The sequence below is a fragment of the Balearica regulorum genome, chromosome 1 (assembly GCF_011004875.1).
Source record: "Balearica regulorum gibbericeps isolate bBalReg1 chromosome 1, bBalReg1.pri, whole genome shotgun sequence".
Lineage (NCBI taxonomy): Eukaryota > Metazoa > Chordata > Aves > Gruiformes > Gruidae > Balearica > Balearica regulorum.
The window spans coordinates 198,751,930-198,773,144 of NC_046184.1; the positions used below are offsets into that span (position 1 = coordinate 198,751,930).

Below are 21,215 nucleotides of genomic sequence, written 5' to 3' on the forward strand. Positions count from 1 at the left end.
AAATAGATCAGTTTTGAGTAAAACCATGTATAGTTTAATTTGAAATGTGCAGCTGCAGTTTTGCAGAAAACAAAATATATAGCAAGCACAATGCTTTTATTCAGCCTGAAGTTAAAGCATTTTTTTCCAGCTATCAATTTACAGCTTAAGATAATGGATTTTGGCAGTGTGCAGAGCTATTAAGTAATGTTTATTAAAATGGATGAGAAAGGACTTAAGAGGTGGCCTGCAAAAGAGAATTTTCTTAAAGGACTGGTTAGTGGAATAAAGAAATAGCATTTTCTCCTAGAAGTAAAGTTTTATGTCCCTGGATAGGTCATTAATGAAAAAGATTGTGGTGATATCATCTTATTATTTAGTATGGTTTGTGAAGTGATGTGGAAACTGTACATACGGAGGTTTTTTCACCTCTACTGTGAGGCTGAAAAACTTATGTGTGTTAAACATCTATCCTGGAGAAAGAAATAATCAATTATATTTAAGTTTGCCTCAGTCACAAAACTAGCATATAATTTGACATGAACTTGACATTCCCGGGGTCTATTATCCATTGTGCAGTTCTTCACAATAGGCAATAGATGTGTGAAACTCCATGCCAAAAGTCATTAAAGTCACTGAAAGTTTGCATGGATTCAAGGAGATGTTGGGTAAGTGCCAGAAAGTGATATAACCAAGGGTTGTTAAATACATAGAAACCACATCCAACTCAGGATGTCCCTGAGCTCAAAATAGATTAATACTGAGGAATATTCTTTCCTAAGCATTTGCTTATGCCCAGTGCTTGAATTGATGCAGACACACTGCTATTGGATTTTAAGTACGTCTGACTCATTCAGATGCTCTAACCTTGCAGCCACAGGCCGTAAGGAAGGAGAAAGGATATCATTTTGACCCAGCTCAGTCATTCCTTCATTCTTCTGAAACCATTTCTGACCAAATTCAGGAAGATATTTAAATGTTTTCTAAATACTTTCAAGATAGGTCTAGACGTATGCATGAGTTCAGCTCTGAACATGACCTTAAATCTTACACTGTATGTGTGCATCTATTTGTTTTTCTGAATAGAAATGCTTTTGAAAGCTGTATGTCTGCTAACAGGTCACAAAATTGAAATATCCTGACTGGCAAGTCAAGGCTCTGGAGCACTACAGAGCCTTGGACAAAGGCAGTTAGAAGCAGGGTATCTGTGTAACTACTTTAAATGAATATTTTATAATGGAATAAGCTTTAATGTAATATATATCCTCCAAAGATTTCCCCATTAAAAAAAATCTAAATATCACTGAGTTTATCGACTGACTTTTATTTGGGCTGACTTCTCTTTTCACTCTATTTTACATGAGCAATAAAAATATTAAGACATGATGACATTCAAGCTAGCTATGGAGTTTATGCAACCCTGTATGTCTGTCTGCAGTAAGGGGTACCCTGGGACCCTGTTCTTCACTGCAGATGTTCCCCAGAGGTCAAGGAGAGTTTGAATTTGGTTGAGCTCATGCCTTAGATGCATTGGAGACCTAAGAAACGTGCATTTCTCTTTCATTGTCTTTTGAAATGAACAAGGTGTTTCCTAAACACAGTGAGAACAACCCTGCAACTGGTTTCTATCCATCTCATTACCAGCTTCAGCACTACAGATCCAGAATGAATCTGGTTTTTGTAGATGATGGTTAGTACTAGCTAGAAATCAAGTCATCAGTTTGTGCTTTCAAATCGTTAAATTATAGTGGTGGCTAGTGAATCTCCTCCAGCAAAGCAGGGGAAAACCAGCTTGCATTATTTTTAGTTACTACTGTAAACATTTACAAATAGGCAGTCTAGTCTGTCTCTAAAAAATGTAGGCATGCCTGAGATCTTAGGATGTCGGAGAAATTATTTTTTATTAAGAGAAAAGAGGTTGGACAAATATAGCATTAATTTGACTCAATCTGGGTTTTACACAATTTCATCCTTGAATTAAATGCTGTAGTCAAACTATTTCACAAAAAAAGTCTGAGATAAAGATAATCTTAAAAACTTTGAAGAGGAGGAGAAGGGAGAATTGCATCAGATGGAGTTCTGGACCTCCCAAAGAAATGTAATGTTTGTGCTAATGGCACGGTCTGCTTCCAAGAATATGGCAGCCTTGATAAATGAAGCAACGCTGATAACCACTGAGGTTTTGAACAAGAAAATCAGCAGATGCTTGATGACCTGCTTAAATGGTACTACAACCTCTACAAAACCCGTTTAAGTTGCAGCCAGGATGACTGAAAACAACTTTATCTCTGGTACAGAGGAATGTAGCACAGAGAAATGGATGACCTACCAGGTACAGGTTCTTGCTAGATTCAGATGCTGCAGAGAAGAAAATTGTAGTGCTGCGTTGTGACCTTGTAGTCTTGCTGAAGGTGCAGCAGTGATGGGCTTTGAAGGGAGGACTGAGAAAACATACTTGAACTTTCATTATAGAAGGAAAGTTCAAAATTAGAGGATGGAATTTATAAACACTAGTAAAAAAATGAAGGGTCATTACAACTCTGCTGTAATCAGGAATACACTGGTTTTACACTCTGTAATGGCTCCAATTAAAATAAATATTTGTCAGTGTTACCGTATTCACAGTGTTTCATACTGAATTCATTTCAACTTTCAGGATAACTGTTATTGAAACTACTGAATGTAATTTCTCTGATGTAAATCTAATATCCTGGATAATCATCTCCTTGATGCCCAGTTTAGAAGTAGTAAGATATTTTCTCTTTGCAAATTAAGCATGTGTATAAATTTAATGCATTTAATGAATTCAAGCTTCTGTTACCTTCTGATGGTGTCCTTGTCTCATCTGTTCAGTTCTCTGTGTTTTTTCCGTTAGAGGCTATTAAATACTGCCTTTAAAAGTTCTGATCTACACAGCAATGTGCTGGAATTTTTATGATCATTCTTACCAATTTTGAGTGTGATATGTTTTGTAATCTATTGAAAACTTAAAATATTACACAGATCTCCAATTAAATAATGTGTGCTTAGTTCAAAGTAACTCAATTTGAATAAGCAGAATTCTAGATTTCTGAATTCTTGTTCCAAGAACTTTGAATTTATTGTGAATGTTTTAGTTTTAGAAAAGAATGTTGATGAAAATGTTTAATTAGTAAATGGGAATACCAGAGTTTAGATAAAACTTCCACTGTGGTTTCTGTTTTTCTGAACAAGTGGCACAGCAGAACTGTCTTAACTGGCTGTCTTCTTCCAGTCTATTCCATGTGTAATCCCTGTGTCAAATGAAAATGCGTTAGAAGAAAAATTCCACATAGGTAGAAAGTTTAAAAAAATAAGCAAGTCTACAAAAAATGTCTGGTCATTGGAAAATATAGTGGTTTTTAAGACATTCATGTTTTGCACATAACATTGTCAAAAGATCAGTGACTCCTACAGAAAACAAATCATTTGTTTAAAAGTGAAGTCAGCAGCTTTATGGAGAAATAAATATAATTTTACAACTTAATTACAGTATAAACATTTCTTGTGGTTGCAATGACTTTGTTGTTATTGTTGTATTAATCTTACAGGACATATGGATGTTTGTTTCAGGTCCCTCTTGGGACCTGCTAAATCCTCTGAGCATAACTCTGACCCCTCTACTAAAGAGCTTAACTTGTTAGCCATTTTTCATCTATGTGACTAAACCTTTAATAAATTAAAAAAAAAGGAAAAGAAAGAAAGGAAAGCTTTAAAGAGATTCTGTTTTCTTTCTTTTGCATGTTGTTACTCTCTGATTAATTTACCACTGTGGAAGTTTTATCTAATGGTGTTAGTTCACTGTATTTAAAAGTGAAGAATTTCACACTTCCCAGATGCTGTTGAATGCTTTGGGAGGGTTCATGGTGGTAGTATTTTTCTATAGCAACCTAATCAGTTAACTCCCCATCGCTTATGGCACCTTTTTAAGTACCAGGCTCTCTGAGAACTGAGAAAACATCTTGATGTAACATAGGTAATAATGGGGTTTAAAATCTCATAGACTTTTTGTAGAGTAGAATCATAGAATGGTTTGGGTTGGAAGGGACCTTAAAGATCATCTAGTTCCAACCCCCCTGCCATGGGCCGGGACACCCTCCACTAGACCAGGTTGCCCAAAGCCCCATCCAACCTGGCCTTGAACACTTCCAGGGAGGGGGCATCCACAACTTCTCTGGGCAACCTGCTCCAGTGCCTCACCACCCTCACGATGAAGAATTTCTTCCTAATACCTAATCTAAATCTACCCTCTTTCACTTTAAAGCCATTGCCCCTTGTCCTATCATTACATGCCCTTGCAAACAGTCCCTCTCCAGCTTTCCTGTAGGCCCCTTCAGGTACTGGAAGGCTGCTCTAAGGTCTCCCTGGAGCCTTCTCTTCTCCAGGCTGAACACCCCCAACTCTCTCAGCCTGTCTTCATAGGAGAGGTGCTCCAGCCCTCTGAACACCTGCATGGCTCTCCTCTGGACTTGCTCCATTTCCTTCTTGTTCTGGGTGCCCCAGAGCTGGGCATGTGGGGTCTCACAAGAGTGGAATAGAGGGACAGAATCCCCTGCCTTGACCTGCTGGTCATGCTTCTTCTGATGCAGCCCAGGACATGGTTGGCTTTCTGGGCTCTAAGCACACATTGCTGGGTCATGTTGAGCTTCTCATCCACCAGCACCCCCAAGTCCTTCTCCTCAGGGCTGTTCTCCATCCATTCTCCGCCCAGTCTGTAGTTGTGCTTGGGATTGCCCTGATCCGTGTGCAGGACCTTGCACTTGGCCTTGTTGAACTTTGAGGTTCACACAGGCCCACCTCTCCAGCCTGTCAAGGTTCCTCTGGATGGCATCCCTTCCCCCCAGCATGTCGACTGCACCATGCAGCTTGGTGCCATTGGTGGTGTGGCTCAAGCACTTCCTTGTGAAGACTGAGGTAAAAAAGTTAAGTACCTCAGCCGTCGCAATGTCCCAAGTAAGCAGGCCTCCCATTTCCTTCCAGAGAGGGCCACATTTTCCCCTAGTCTTCCTTTTATCACTGATGTACCTATAGAAGCTTTTCTTGTTGTCCTTGACATCCCTGGCCAGACTAATTTCTATCAGGGCTTTGGCTTTCCTAACCTGATCCCTGGCTGCTTGGACAGTTTCTCTGTATTCCTCCCAGGCTACCTGCCCTTGCTTCCACCCTCTGTAGGGTTCCTTTTTGTGTTGGAGTTTGTCCAGGAGCGCCTTGTTCATCCATGGGGGGGGCCTCCTCATGTTTTTGCTTGACTTCCTCTTTGCTGGGATGCATCGCTCCTGAGCTTGGAGGAGGTGATCCTTGAATCAAGTCAGCTGTCTTGGGCCCTTCTTCCCTCCAGGGCTTTGTCCCATGGGACTCTACCAAGCAGGTCCCTGGAAAGGCCAATATCTGCTCTGCTGAAGTCCAGGGTAGTGAGCTTGCTGTGTGCCCTCCTCACTGCCCTGAGGATCTTGAACTCCACCATTTCGTGGTCACTGTAGCCAAGGCTGCCCTTGAGCTTCACATTTCTCACCAGCCCCTCCTTGTTGGTGAGAGCAAGGTCCAGCATAGCACCTCTCCTCACTGGCTCCTCTATCACTTGGAGAAGGAAGATATCATCAACACATTCCAGGAATCTCCTGGATTGCTTATGCCCTGCTGTGTTGTCCCTCCAACAGATATTGGGGTGGTTGAAGTCCCCCATGAGGACCAGGGCTTGTGACTGTGAGGCTGCTCCTATCTGTCTATAGAGGGCCTTATCTGCTCAGTCTTCCTGGTTGGGTGGCCTGTAGCAGACCCCCACTACAGTGTCCCCTGCCCCTGCAGTCCCTTTGATCCTGACCCATAAGCTCTCGGTCGGCTCCTCATCCGTCCCTAGGTGGAAGCTCTGTGCACTCCAGCTGGTCACTGACATAGAGGGCAACACCCCCTCCTCATCTGTCCTTCCTAAAAAGCCTGTATTCTTCCATCCCAACACTCCAGTCTTAGGAGCCATCCCACCACCTCTCCATGATGCCAATAAGATCACAGCCCTGCAGGCATGCACACATCTCTAACTCCTCTTGTTTATTCCCCATGCTACGTGCGTTTGCATAGAGGAATTTCAGTCGGGCCCCCGATGAAGCTGACTGAGTGGCTGGAGTGGCTGGAATTCCTTTGTGCTGCACTTCACGTGCTCTCCTGCTGACCTGTGATCCTTCTCCCAGTTCTGGGCATCTAGTGCTGGCACTGGCATCAAACTGGTAGGAGTGGGATGGATAGAGATTCCCTGCCCCTGGCAACTTTAGTCTGAAGCCCTTTTCACCAGCTTGGCAAGCCTGTGACCAAAGATGCTCTTCCCCTTCTCTGACAGATGGACCCATCAACCCCCAGTAGACCAGATTTCTCAAAGTGAGTCCTATGGTCCAAGCAGCCAAAGCCCTGGCTGTGGCACCACTCCTGTAACCATTTGTTGACTCACCAGATTCAACTGGTCCTTTCAAACCCCCTCCCTTTGACCGGGAGGATTGATAAAAAGACTACCTGCACTCCAGAGTCCCTTACCACTGCTCCCAGGGTAAAGAGTGTATTGGGACAGATTCAGCGAAGTATTTATTTTGTTTTCAATTTTGTTGCTTATGCAGAAGAACCTGGAGCCTATCCGGCTTTTTCTTTCATTCTACCATTCTTTTGCCATTTGCATGTATCTTTAACTTGGAAATTTTTTTTATAAAAGGGCTGGAGAAAAGCTTAGAAAACATTTTTTTTTCCCCCCTCAGGAAATTGTCAAGCCTCTGTGGGAGCAGTAATGTGATTAGCTTTGTAATGTTCACATTATCACAGAAGGGAATTCTGACTCTTTCACAACACAGTTTTCCTGTCTTTCCAGCAGTCTCTCACATCTAGGATTCTTATGTATTTGTTCTTAAGATAGTAATAGTTTTTTAGTATTGCCTAGTATTTAAGCCGTTCTTTACTTAAAACTGAAATTTTTATTTTTTATTGCTTTAATTTCAGAATATTAATAGCAAGCACTTGTGTAGTTGCATGCCCTCTTCTATTTTGTTGTGGTTTGGGGGTTTTTGTTTAAAAAAACCTACAAACTGTGAAATTCCTAATTCCTTTACCAGTAAATGTTTCTATGTAGCTTTGCTGTGTAAAGCCATCATAGCAGTGTACAGTTGGTAGGTGCATTGGTATGATGTACAGTGATTTGTATTACTGTTAAATATGTGTCTGGATTAAAATGAGCCTTAAAGCCCCACCTTGGAGATTTTGTGACCCAGGAGATCTCTCTTTCCATGAAGAATAAATTCAGGGCTCCTGTCTCAGAGCACCAGCCAACAGAACTTTCTTCTGAGATTCACCACATTTTTGAACTATCTGAGTTTTCTTTATGTCAAAGCCTTCAGAAAGGGAGACACTGAAATTTCGATAAATTCATAACATCTACAAGTTTCTTTGAAAGTATTTGTAGGCTGACTAAATAGAAACACTCATTTACAGAGACTGATGACAGGTAGCATATATGATACTTGCATATTTAAGATTGTCATCTTTTTTTTCATCCTCTGATAATCTAACATAACATAAAATAACATAAGCATTTTTAAGGCTTTCATAGGCATCCTATTTAGTTTTTTTGGTTTGAGTTGTATTTACTCTTCTGTACAGAAACATAGCTCTTAGTCCAAGAAGGTGAAATCACAGGATATTTCTGCTTTAGGGTGCTGCTTCTTGGTAGAGACGTAGTTGTAAGTCCATAGGTTCTGCCACTGCATGGCTGGTTTTGATCAGTGCTGCATTAGCCTGGTTGGCAACTGCAACTCAGGGTGTATTTCTTGTAATGCAATCCCAGTGTTGTGATGAAAATTCCCTGGCAGGGCAAGTCCAAAGCACCTAGGTTAAAAATTAACAGGATTTGCATTTTAATGTGCAATTATATTTGGCATGCGGCATGTTTCAGTGAGTGATACGGAAATCTAAGGGTGTTCTAAATCTACTTCTGTGGAAGGCAGCGTGCATTCAGCCACTGTTTAAAACATTTTGGATATGCAAACATGTTAACAGCAGTGCTTAAACAAGATTGATATTCTGAAACATGTTTCGAAAACATGCAACCAACAGTCTCCTCTGCTGACAGGGAGGCAGTTTCTTTCACAGCGTTTCCCTTGAAGCACATACGTTGTCTGTAAAATATCGTGCCAGTGTTAATGCTTTTTCAGGAATGCTTTTGGCATGTTGTTGCAAATGTAGGGTGTACAGAACTATTGGAAGTGTATGTAACCATTGACAGAGGCACTTTGAAGTTGTTTTAAAAAGCTTATAAGACCAATTCTGCTATATTTTTGCTCTTTTTTTTTTTAACTTTTCTTCTCCCATTATCGCTAAACTACCTACTATCTTAATTCCCATTCCATTGTATTTACCGCTTCTTGCTCAGCGCTTACACGGATTATGGTAGCCATCTTCCTTCTAGTCTCTTATTCATACATGGACATGGATATATTTAAATCTGCACAACCATTATAATGCTAACACAACACATCTGTTTAATTACAAAAAAAAATCTTGAAAATTTAACCACTTTGGATTTTTGTTATGTAACTCTTGACTGTCTTCTTACATACTGCTACATCAAATCTAGTTCCCTTGTCCTCAGCTTTTTCTCTCTTTAATTTTCTTTTGAACTTGTACTGCTTAGTTTACCTATGGGAAACTCATCTTCCCTTTTTTGTCATCTTCTCCCAGTCTTGGTTTTGGACATGCATTCTCTTAGGTCCTTGTGCTTAGGTCAGTCTACTACATCTACCATTAAACACTTTATTTTCTTCTTTAAATTCTTACTTATAAGCACTGAGTCCAGAATTCATTTGGCTTCTGTTTCAGAACAAAAACTGATCTAGCATTCAACCACCTAGTATTAAAGCTGTTAACATTTTTCCCTCTCTCTACAGTTGTTACAGAACCAAGCAGTATGACAGTAAAAAGCTTTTCAAACTGTAAAGCATCAGGTAAATATACAGCACCGTGCAGTTGGCATGAGTTGGACTGCAAAAATTCCCACAGTTTGAAGTCGTACTTCTCAAACTCAGACATACATAGTCCCATCTTGAAGGGCGTGCAGTTAAACTGAACCGCCGTGTAATAAATGGATTATCTCTTGACGTAGTTCAGAACAGATCAAGTAGAGCTACTATCTGAGTTACCCAAACAGAGCAAGAAGCTATTTGAAAAGGGCATATGGTTTCCTTCTACAGCACAAGCACACGTAAGAGGTAAACTCCTATTAACTTGAAAAGTCCTAGAGATCTGCAAGCCCAGGGTAAGCAAAAAGTTTAGATGGCTTGGAGCCTCTCCCAGCTCCTCCTGAGAAGGTGTGCCAAGAGACACTCCATGCATCATTTGAATTGAGAAGAGGGAGGAAAAAATAAAGATATTATGGCATTTTAGAGGCAAATAGTTAAGCTCTATGTATTGATTACTCATTTGCACATAGCATCTTTCAAAAATACCTAGCTCTTCTTACCTTTAAAGATAGATGTATTTGTGTCTTCACATTTTATCTGCACTTTAATGCACGGTGATTGACTGAAAAAGATCAGTGAGAAGTAGGTACAACACATTTTTCACTTAAATCCACTGTCAAATACAATAGCAGTGTGATGAGCTTTCCCAGAAAGCTGTACGAACATGTTTCCTGGGCGCGTTGCCTTTGAGGTGCCTGTGTGGCCCCCCTGCCACTCTGTATGTATTTAGTACTTGTGCACCAGTGTGTTGGAGCAGCGTGTCAGCCTCTGTAGGGGAATGTGTAAGCAGGGCGGTGTGATAACTTGCAAGTTGAGGTGTAAATGTATGGTTTGTTAAATGAACTGGTTCTCTGGCTTGTTAGAGCTTGGGCACCTTATCTGCCTTCATTATATTCTGCTAGGGGAAATGTGTTAGTTTCTGACGACTTCTGAAGTTTAACAAGCTCTGCTAAGGCTGAAATGTCTAGAATTGAATAGCGAAATTAAAAAACCTTGTAAATGGAGACTGGTTTCTGTATTATCCTTATATATCCTTTAGTTCTCCATTTGGTGTGGGTTCTAGTAGCAGTGGAAGATCTGCTCTGTGTGCACCAGTTTAGTCTGAACTCAGGGAAATCCAAAGAGTGGGAGAGAAAAATTAAAACCAAAAACGTCAGGGGTTTAGATGCAAATAAACTGTTCAGCTGCTGCTTCAAACGTAACCATCACTAATCAGTACTAGCACAGCAGAATTGTCTGAGCAGCTATTTGAAAGAAAGAAGGGGAGTGGCACCTATTAGTGCAAGAAAGGGCTTCATCTAATTTTGGAGTATTTATATTCAGCAGTGTTAAGAGTTGCCAGACATAAGGCTATTTCATTCTCATTCTCCACTTGTCCTTTTAGCAGTCTGTTCTCTGTCTCCGAAGTAGCTCCTGAGAAGGTATTTTAATGTATTTCCATTTCATATTTAGGGATTTCAAGGCTGTTAGAGGTTTTACTAACATAGTTGTTTATTTAGTTTCACATTGCTAAACAGTCAGTCAAATACTTAAAACTTATTTCCAAACAGAAATCAGTGCTTTTTTTTCCTTTTCTTTTCTGGCTTACTTTATGTTCAGGCTTGCAGTTTGATCTGCAAGGTCAAAAAATATAGCATTGAAAAAAGTCATACAGATGAATTCACTTCATAAGAACATTTTGCTTCTGATCTTATGTCTTTAACTTGATGTTGGTTTTGGTAACTGATGCATTGGATTGAGACTGCATCATATGTGGCTCACATTCTTTATTGTGAAAGCACAAACTACTTTTACACATACCTACACAAGCTTTCTTAAATATGACAATCTTGAGCTTTCTGTAAGTCACATATTTCTCTCAAACGGATTTCTTGTCAAAACCCTTTTTCATCTATCAATTATTGCATCATATGAAACTTTGAGCTCCAAGCATTATCCTCTGTGCATTCAGCATGCGTGCTGGGTATGTCAACATGTGCCGCGGGGTTTGAGGTTAAGTTACATTTTCTGTTATTTTGATCATTTCAGGTTGGATTGAGTTGAAATTGAGATACAATAATGACACGAGTTAACTGCAAAGTTTTCATCAGTCTTACAGAAATTTGATATAGACTTGCTAAATCCATCTGTAGATCTAGTGTGAATTAATGGATCCAAACCTAAGGCTCCCAGAGGGCCTGCTGGCACCAACTGGATTTTAATTACATCCCACACATTGGTTTAGTTATCCCTATAGCAGGTAAAATGAGTGGTGCAAGTTAACTCTTCCAGATCATGGAAGGAAAAAAAAATATTGATCCTCTTTTCAGAGGAGGGGAAAAAAAAAAAAAGTCTTTTAGCTTTTTTTTTTTCCAAGGGAAAGTGGAAGAAGGTGTACAGGTGATGGAGGAAAGAAAGGCAATGAAAGGATACAAAGAGGCAAAATAAGTAGATTATACGGAAAGGAGTAGAGTGAAGAAAGAAAAATTATGTTGGGAAAAATTAACTGGGAAATGTAGACTATCAGCAGAAAAAATTAAGATGAAAAACATGAAAAAGGTGCAGGCACATCAAAACACTGAATTCTGTGCAAAGGGATGAAAAGCAAAATGAATGAAAGTGAGGGACGTACTTTTAAATTTAAAGGAGAGATAAGTGTATATGCTTATTTTAAGTCATTTCTGACTCATGATCAGCTGCAAATATTTGAGTTTGTACACAAGTATTTACACAAGTATTTTGAATGGATGCAGAATTTGCTTAGCAGTGTTAAGAAAATCACATCACAGTGATCAGCAGTGTTACAAAAAATTACAGGTAAGGGTTATCAAGGTTTTATTTATGTAACCCTTTATTTTTATGTAATGTATTTTTTTAAAAAGTTCAAAGATACAGTAAATCTAAGGTTTTTACTTGATTTAAGCTTGCTATTTTTCATAGGAAAAAGATAATCAAAGCCAAAAATTGAACACCATGAATTCTTTATTAGCATCCTAAATTAAGAGACTGATAAACAGATTAATTATATCAATTTGAAAACTAATTGTAAGAAGTAATGTTGTTGGCCGTAGGCATTTCTCAGTGGAGGAAGCCAAGAAGGAAACCATAGTCTTTGGTAATGCTTATAGACGCCAGTGGCTGGTCAGCTGCTGATCCCTTGCCATGTCGACTGCAGATGAAAACATTTGCATCCTTCCAGAGCCATTTTTATGTCATTCAATTCTAATTTACCATCAACTATCATAGCTTTACCATGGACATTCTCAAATTGGCGTTGGAGGCAACTAAATTCCAAGTTAAAGCTGAAACTTCATTCTTAATTCACTCGGTTCTGCAGAGGTGCTGTGGAGCATGTGGGAACGAAGAGCCAGCGTTTGAAGCCATGGCTGTACCCACACACAATAGAACAAGTTAAGGATGGAATTTCAGCCCGAGCCTTAACGTTAATGCAGCATAGCTCTTTGTGGTTTGATTCCTTCTTACATGGCTCTGTTAAAGACAAAAATAAGCCCAAGTCAATCTCAGAGTCATTTTAAATTATGCTTACAAGAATCTTGTGCAAGCAATAGTAATAGATTCTTCTCAGTAAATTTGAATTTTTGTATCCTGCCTGCTTTGAGTTTGCACTGTTGAAAACTGCTGAGGTGTTAGATTACAGATATCTTAATATCTGAAGTCCAGCCTTAAATACATAATTGTTTCCTACAGTATACCTGTCTTTACTTGAAACTCATTTTGTGGAATAGAATTAAAGAGGAAAACTCTGCTTTTTGCCCTGTACATGCATTTTTATGAGCAAAATTAGCTTTGACAGTGTTTTTAGAAATGTCAGGAATGTCAAATCTTTTTTATCTGAAGGACTTCTTGGATGACTCAGGAAAAAGTACTTGGAAATTAATCAGGACTTAATGGAAGTGGGAAGATTACTGAATGGCTGAGAGCGAGCTTGCTCCCCTATGCATGCTTTAGGTTGGTACTTTAAAAGAAGATCAATCTTAAGTGATTGAATCAGTCTTTTCTTGAAAACATCATTTTTATTCAATCTTTGGTTAGGCATTTGCAATAGTGATCAGAATAGTTACTCGGTCATTTATCCCTCCTCAGAGCAAATGAGAGTTATGCTTCTAATCTTTTTTTAAAAATCCACAGCTCTCTACTTCTTCCCATGTATTTCCATCCTTTACCAACTGTTTTCGGTGGGTCCAGCATCCCTGCTTGCTGAAGACATGGAGAGATACGTTTTGGTGAAGAGAACAACGGTGAAGGAGGAGGGATACAGCTTTTAAGAGACCATATAAACTGCTGTTGTAAACTTGTCTCTGTTTTACACTTAGCTACATGACTTCAGGATGCCCACATCCCCTTTTCTGAGACAATAGATGTGCTTTTTCTGAGGAATAACTTGAAATTAGTCCAGAAAGAGCAAACAATTTAGTGGAAAGAAGTGATATAGTTAAAGCAAAGAGTTTGATAATTACACTCCAGAACACCTTCTGAAATTATTCTTTTTATCTGGAGAATAATCATAGTAAAGTGTTATGCTTATATTGTTTATTTAGGTTATGAGAGTGGTTTTGTGTGGTGAAATGAAGAACTGAGGCAGTATGAGGGTGGTAGTTGGCAGTGTGGCTAACAGAAGTGTGATGACCAAAATATGAGAAAGATGTCACTCAAAGCTTAATTAAATGCTGGCAGTACGTTTAAGGAAGAAATTAAGAAGAGTAAGAATAAGATCATCAGTACTGATCTCTGAAGGGCAAACATCCAGCTACATTCAATTTAATTAAAATTGCAGAAATAACTGTATTGAATGTTCTTGTCAAATTATAAATGATATGGCTTACACCTGAAGAGTCATCACTTTTTTGATGTCATTACAAATTGACTGAATTTCTAGTCTCTGATGCCAAATGTAGCAGGTTCAAGTCCTTAATTGGTATTAAACCCATTTGAACAGTATTATTGTTGGTTTTGGAAAACGTTGTGAGAAAAATGGCAATTAAAAGGCCTTACGTCATCATGATGTGCTGTTTGAATATGTGGCCACTGATGCTACCTGCCTTCACTCCAGACAGTAAAAATCTCCATATTCCTTATGCACTTTCTGCTCTGGCTGAAGCCGGTAACACGTCTGCCACCACCTCTTCTCCTCTGAGCTTCTACTCTCCGGTTACGTTTGCCCAGACTTTCATTCTCTTATGCAATAAAATTGTGCAAACGTGTTTGGTGTGAAGGGACGTCAGCTTTTTTTGTGGTGCTGTATCCCTCCCTGCATCTTCTGAACTGTCTGTCCAGACAACTAAAGAAGTCCCTGTTGTTGCACTCCAGAACTGCCATTCTCACCACTAGTTATAAAGGGAGCCTGAATTAACCACGTTTAATGGAGGTGCTGGTGGTGTAGCTGTATGAAGCTCCAGTGGAGAGCCCAGCTCAGTCATCTTGCTAACTTCCCTGTAGACACTGCTGGGTTGCTATTAACTCCCCCTGAAGCTTTCTCCTCTCCAGGTTGAAAAACCCAGTTCCCTCAGCTTCTAGATGTTCTGTAGTAAAAATGATTTTAATAAAAATTTTCAGATTTTTTTCTTAGGTTTTGTGTAGATTGCAGAGCCACTTGGGGAAATTTCAGTCTTTATTCTCGTAACTGTTGAGGGGGTAAAACTTATATTTTGAAATATTTTGAAAAGTTTTTTATTTGGTCTGTACATGTTTCTCTCCTAGACTTTCACTGAGGTCTGCCTTGTGCTTATCTATAAATTAAAGTGCAAAATAATGAGATATGAGATAATTGCAAACATTTTGCTTTCATGTTATATTTCGGAACTCCTGATTGTTGCATAGTCTTTTTTTTTCCTTTATCATTAACATTAACATTCGTGTAGTATGTAGTGGAGACTGTCACAGTAACCATACAAAAACATGGAGGGGAAAGCAGAAATAAGGATATCTGTCAGCATAAAGATGGCAGGTCAGTTTTGTAGCTGGTATAAATTGTTTTACTGCCATTGGAGTGCCATGAATTTTGAATCTGAGGGCCACACGCTGTTCAGAAGTAGTAAGCAGTTACACCTGAGCAGCTGAACTCTAATGTAGCTCATGCTGAGCTCGTGTTGGTGTCCAAAGGGATCAGAGCACTTTTAGCAGATGCCAAGCTTCTCATCCTGTGACAGGATGTCAGGAATTTTGCAAAAGCTTTGAAAACAAAGTAGGGGATGGCACAGCTGATGCATTTCATCCCCTAAGGTTTGCTTATCTCATTTGTGCTAGTATTTGAAGCTGACTTTCGTAAGAAATGACCCACATTCCCAAGGCTGTTTTGCAAATCAGGGATGCTAGTTTCATGAAAAAAAAGGGGCTTGATAACACTCTAGTCACGCATTTTTGAAATTCTGATGGGGATATGTTCTCTTCCAAATACAAGGCACTTTTCAGAGTTAGTATGTGAACTTGTACCTATATATTTCAGTTAAAATTGTGGCTTGCTGAAATTCAGTGCTTTGATATCTCTAACAAGTTTAGCTTTAGACAGAATTCAAACAATACAAGACGTAAGAAACTTAAAATTCAGCTGGTTTGAAGATATTGTAAGATTAGCTCTTTACTTCTTGTCTAAACTTCTGTATTTGTGCAGAAAGATTACTTTTCATTCTATAATTTTAGTTAAAGAACAACTGTGAAGCAATTTTCCATTTTTTTTTTAAATCTGCCATCGGGCAAAAATTGCTCATGTTATTATGAGGAGGTGATTTTAATAAGAATGCTGCATGTTAATACCCAGCAACTATGAACTACTCATTTGATATCTGCAATGTTTGTTGAATCTTGTTAACTAAGCAATTATGGAGTTACTTGTCCCCCAAAGTTTTAAAAAGAATAAAGCTAAAGTTCTCATTACATTAGATTTATTTTTAAACAGTTTTCCAGAACGTACAGATCTGAATCACAGAACAGCAGCAGTGAAGCTTGTGTTGTAGGCCATGATGATGATCCATACCATGTAAGAAGCTTAAAGCGGTGATATCGAGATAGAATCATAGAATGGTTTGGGTTGGAAGGGACCTTAAAGATCATCTAGTTCCAACCCCCCTGCTGCGGGCAGAGACAGCCTCCACTAGACCACGTGGCCCAAAGCCCCATCCAACTTGGCCTTGAACACTTCCAGGGATGGGGCATCCACAACCTCTCTGGGCAACCTGTTCCAGTGCCTCACCACTCTAACAGTAAAGAATTTCTTTCTAACATCTAATCTAAATTGACCCTCCTTCAGCTTAAACCCATTACCCCTTGTCCTGTCACTACACTCCCTCATAAACAGTCCCTCACCATCTTTCCTGTAGGCCCCTTCAGGTACTGGTAAGCTGCAATTAGATCTCCCCGGAGCCGCCTTTTCTCCAGGAAAGTAGCCCTCATTCTCCTTGCATATCATAGTATGACTGTTTTAATTCTAAATTATGTTCATTTTGGGTTTTTTCTTGTTGGTCCCTCCCCCCCCCACCTTTATTGAAACCCAAGGTTTGGGGGAAGCAAACAAGCTGCAAAGGGAAACTAAAATTGACTGTAACAAGGTGTTCATATAATTTAGTGAAGTATTTTAACAAGTGCTTAATGCTAACACAAAGGTGCAAGCATGGGATAAAATTATAAGTTCCAGCCTTCTGTTTAGAACTATAATTAAGTTTAGTATGATATAATCATGGAATCATATAGAATCATAGAATGGTTTGCATTGGAAGGGACCTTTAAAGATCATCTAGTCCAACCACCCTGCAATAAGCAGGGACATCTTCAACTAAATCAGGTTGCCCAAAGCCCGATCCAACCTGGCCTTGAACTGGCCTTGAATGTTTCCATGGATGGGGCATCTACAACCTCTCTGGGCAACACGTTCCAGTGTTTCACCACCCTCATTGTAAAAAATTTCTTCCTTACATTGAGTCTAAATGTCCCTTCTTTTAGTTTAACACCACTACCCCTTGTCCTAATGCAACAGGCCCTACTAAAAAGTCTGTCCCCATCTTTCTTGTAAGCCCCCTTTAAGTACTGAAAGGCTGCAATAAGGTCTCCCCGGAGACAGCCCCAACTCTCTCAGCCTGTCTTCATAGGAGAGGTGCTCCATCCTACCTGATCATTTTTGTGGCCCTTCTCTGGACCTGCTCCAAGAGCCCCATGTGTTTCCTGTGATGAAGACCCCAGAGCTGGACACAATACTCCAGGTAGGGTCTCATCAGGGCAGAGTTGAGGGGGAGAATCGCCTCCCTCAACCTGCTGGCTATGCTTGATGGTAATAATTGTATCCAGGCTATAGCTATAGGTTTGCCAGTTGTACCCATTCTCTTGAGATCCCCGCATCCTATGAACGTATGGTCCTCATACACGGTTAGGGACCATGGTGGGTAGAGAAAAAGGAAGCCCAATGACACAAAGTTGAAATGCTGTCCTGGTTTCAGCTGAGAGGATTGATTTTTCTTCATAGTAGCTAGTGTGGGGATATGTTTTGGATTTGTGCTGGAGACAGCATTGATAATATAGAGATGGTTTTGTTCTATGGACCTGTTGTTGAGCAGTGTTTATGCGGGGCCAAGGCCTTTTCTGCTCCTCGCACCGCCCTGCCAGCGGGATGGCTGGGGGTGCACAAGGAGTTGGGAGGGGACATAGACAGTACAGGTGACCCAAACTAGCCAAAGGGGGTATTCCATACCATGTGACATCATGCTCAGCATAAAAGGGGGCTAGCCGGGGAGGGGTGGTAGCAGCTCCAGGACGCGTGGCTCGGGGACAGTCCGGTTTCGGGACAGGTCTGAGCGTGCGGTCTGAGTTGTACGGTCCTCGGGTGAGAAACTGCATTCTGTATCACCAGTTTTGTATACTCTGTTAAGTACTGTTTTGTTTTGTTTTGTCTTGTCTTCCCCTCTCCCTTTGCTATCCTAGTAAACTGTCCTTATACCAACCCACCAGGTCTTGTCTTTTCCTTCCCATTCTCCTCCCCATCCCACTGGGGGGGGGGGGGGGGAAGTGAACGAGCGGCTGCGTGGAGCTCAGCTGCCGGCTGAGGTAAAACCACAACAAATGCTCCATGCTCTTCTCTGATGTCTCATTGTCCACTGAACTGTTTTTTCACGCTTTCTTCAATGGGCTGGGTATTGGCCACAGCTTGACATCCACCTTCCTGTTCCCAGAGTGCTTCATATCGAAGGAGTTTGTCATTACTCTCAGATCACACTGGGTCCTGTTATTTGGACCTGCCCATATCAATAGCAGTTCTCAATCTTTTCACTCTACCTGATAAGCCTGACACTAAACCTAATGTTTTTTTATTCTAACTTCAGAGCGCAGGCCAAGACCTAGAAGCTGTTGTCCCAAAACAGCTTGTACATTCATTGTATCAGCTAGCTCCCCTGCTGTCTTTGCCACTTCATACCAAAGTCCTGGCATGTTGTCAGCTGGGTGGAGGAAACGTGACTGCTAGCGCTTGACTGCAATTGTTCAAACTCTGCAGAAACTGAATTAGTGGTCCCCATCCTGGAGGAATAACAAGTTAAAACTAAAGTGTCAGAAATCTGATCACAGCTTTTAAGTGGTTCAGAGAGTCCCATTCCCTTCTCACTTGCCCACTCCCTGGATGTGTGCACACAAGCACACAGGTGCCACATTGCCTGCTACGCTATTTGCAGATATCTGTGGACATTCCTGATTTTTGTAACAAAACCCTGTGCAACTGGGTGCCTGTTACCTTGTGTATGGCTGTAACCACTGCTCACGTCAGCAAAACCAAGCTAGGTGTTCCCATTGATCTCCCCCCTCCTCTGTTCGCATCCTGTCTGTCTGTCTGGGTCCCACAGTTTGCCGCATGAACACACTCAGCACAGCAGACCCTGTGTTTTATTGTCAACTGGTGAGACCCTCGCTGCTCCTGCAGCTGGTCTGGGTGTAACCAGGAGCCGCTTACACTGCCCTGCCTCAGGAGTAACCCAATGTGCAAAATGCAGCATACACCAGCACTATACTGGACTGCTCAAAGGCCAAGCAGTCCATAGGAATGATCCAGAAACTGAAAACAGCATAAACGAATAGTGATAGTTTGCTGGAAGATGTGATGCAGCACCTCAGCAGGCCGTACCCTTGGCTGTACCCACTCATCTGCATCACACACCGAGTAATGCCACAGGCACTGACCTAGCTGCAGATCCATTTTGCTATTTACAGACTTGTTTCAAGTATGTTTGAGTTGGGATCTTGGTACTTAGCCTTGGATTTTCTTGCTTTTCCTTCCCTGACATCTTTGAAGAGTACTAAAATTGAGTGACGCTGCTGGTGGTAAAATTGTTCCATGATTAATGTTCAAATACACACAGCATGTTCTGAATTTTAGAGTGTCTTGTTTTCCTGTTGTCACTTACTATCTCTGAAATCCTAAAATGCAGACATCTCTGTTTCACTGTTTCTGTGTCCTCTCTTGCTGCCGGTAAGTCCTGTTACTGCTTATCAGAGTGTTGTCAATTGGTATGTCTCTGAATATTTAAGGGGCAAAGAGTTGGAAGGTTTTTGATTGCTTGACTAGTTAAATCTTTGGGTTTGGTGACACAATCTCTGATACTGTTGGTGGTGTTTTCATTGCTTTTCCTGTTTTTCTGACTTCTCTGAAAGATAGGCCTCTACTTAAACTACAGCATCATAATTCTCCCGTCTTAGGAGTTGTTCCACAACTCAATAATTAACTTCAGGAGTGGATCATTTGCACAGATGCAGAGCACATTTCAACCTTTGCTGAGCCAGTCACAAAGCTGGCAAGATACTATTTGCTGTTTGGTCACTGAGGTTTGTTGTTGAGTTAGCTGAACTTGGCTGAGCAAGAGTCCAACAAGTAGCAGAGCTGGCAAACGAGGAGGTGCAGGACCATACGGCCACAAGCAGGGGATGGGAAAAAAGGGCAGCCTTTGGTGACACCAAGCCATTCATTTGGTCCAGCTGTGGTGTTAAGGCATGCTCTCAGTGAAGCCAAAAAAGACTTTGAGTGTCCTATAAGCATGTCATTCATAAAGACTGTGCAATAAAAGCTTTAATTCCTGGTAGTCTCTTCTTGTGGCTACACAAAACATTGAGGTTAATCAAGATCGGGTACAGGATTCTTTCCAATTTCAGAGTTGGTCTACAAATGCAACCATCTTTCTGCATGGATTTTTTTTCTCTGTTTCAGAAGGAAGATGTCATTAATGGGGAAAGGGACGAAAGACTGTCTCTTCGGAAGTATCGCTTCATGCATTTTGCATCATTGGAATATGAAGGAGAATATTACATGACACCAAGAGATTTCTTGTTCTCAGTAATGTTTGATCAAGTTGAACGTAAGTTGTTTTCTCATCATTGTGTTTGTGAAGGAAAAGAATTGCAGGCGCCCTTAAAGATGTCATTTGCAAATCACTGAGATAAGATCCTTTATCTGACATAAATCAGCAGAAGCCAATTTGTAAATGTTGTACATATGGATTCTCACAGGCACCACTGCCATTTACACCAATGAAGTGAGGCTGATGATTTAGAAATCTGGTGACTTGATGATGACATTACATCTCTGCATAATTTGCATTTCTGATCAGTATGTAGTTCCTCAATTACTTACATGCCACAGAAAATAGTAGGACTGTAATATATTAGTGTTCATACCGTTCCTGGCCCCGTTATCTGTCTATCCGCTTCACCAGTAAGTACTCTGACCTTTTTTCTTAGAAGAGGCAGTGATGGGAGTGACTTGAATGAGTGTAATAAAACATTGAGCTCAGCTCTAGGTTTCTGGTTTCAAATCTTCTCTGGTTTATACAAAACCTAGTTAAGAACAAATCAAAATCGCATGCATGTTTTTAAAAAAGTACTTTTAAAACCATGCTTTCTGACGAGCAGATAGGACCAGCACACAAATAAAAAGTGCGTAGGTTGTTGTCCTCCTTTCTTGTGGTTTTCTGCCCTCATTAACTGCCCCATTCCTTAAGCTTTTGTTATCTATCTTTGTATCATCTTCTGTAATTTCCATGTTAGAGTGATTTTTAGAAACAATATATGTTGTTTATCCAAAAATTTGGCTTTTACAGCTTTCTAAATAATTTTTTTTTTTGCTTTAGAAAGGTTAAGTTCTCCAAGTTTCAGAGAGGACTGCCATTCAGAGGACAAATACTCTGTTAATACGTCTGCTGAGGGAAAGGGGGAAATCCAAACTTTAATCATTGTCTACTGCAGTCTGCACGTACTTACCAGGAGAGCCTG

At 40.4% G+C, this 21,215-nt stretch overlaps 1 protein-coding gene across 2 annotated transcripts in view; it reads left to right on the forward strand.

The window, feature by feature from the left end:
• Window positions 1–21,215, forward strand: part of MICU2 (mitochondrial calcium uptake 2) — a 157,167-nt gene that overhangs the window by 71,187 nt on the left and 64,765 nt on the right. For both annotated transcript variants that reach the window (XM_075742196.1, XM_075742198.1), the window contains exon 2: window positions 20,155–20,302. In XM_075742196.1, the coding sequence (XP_075598311.1) occupies window positions 20,155–20,302 (148 nt within the window). The remainder of the gene's footprint in view (window positions 1–20,154; window positions 20,303–21,215) is intronic.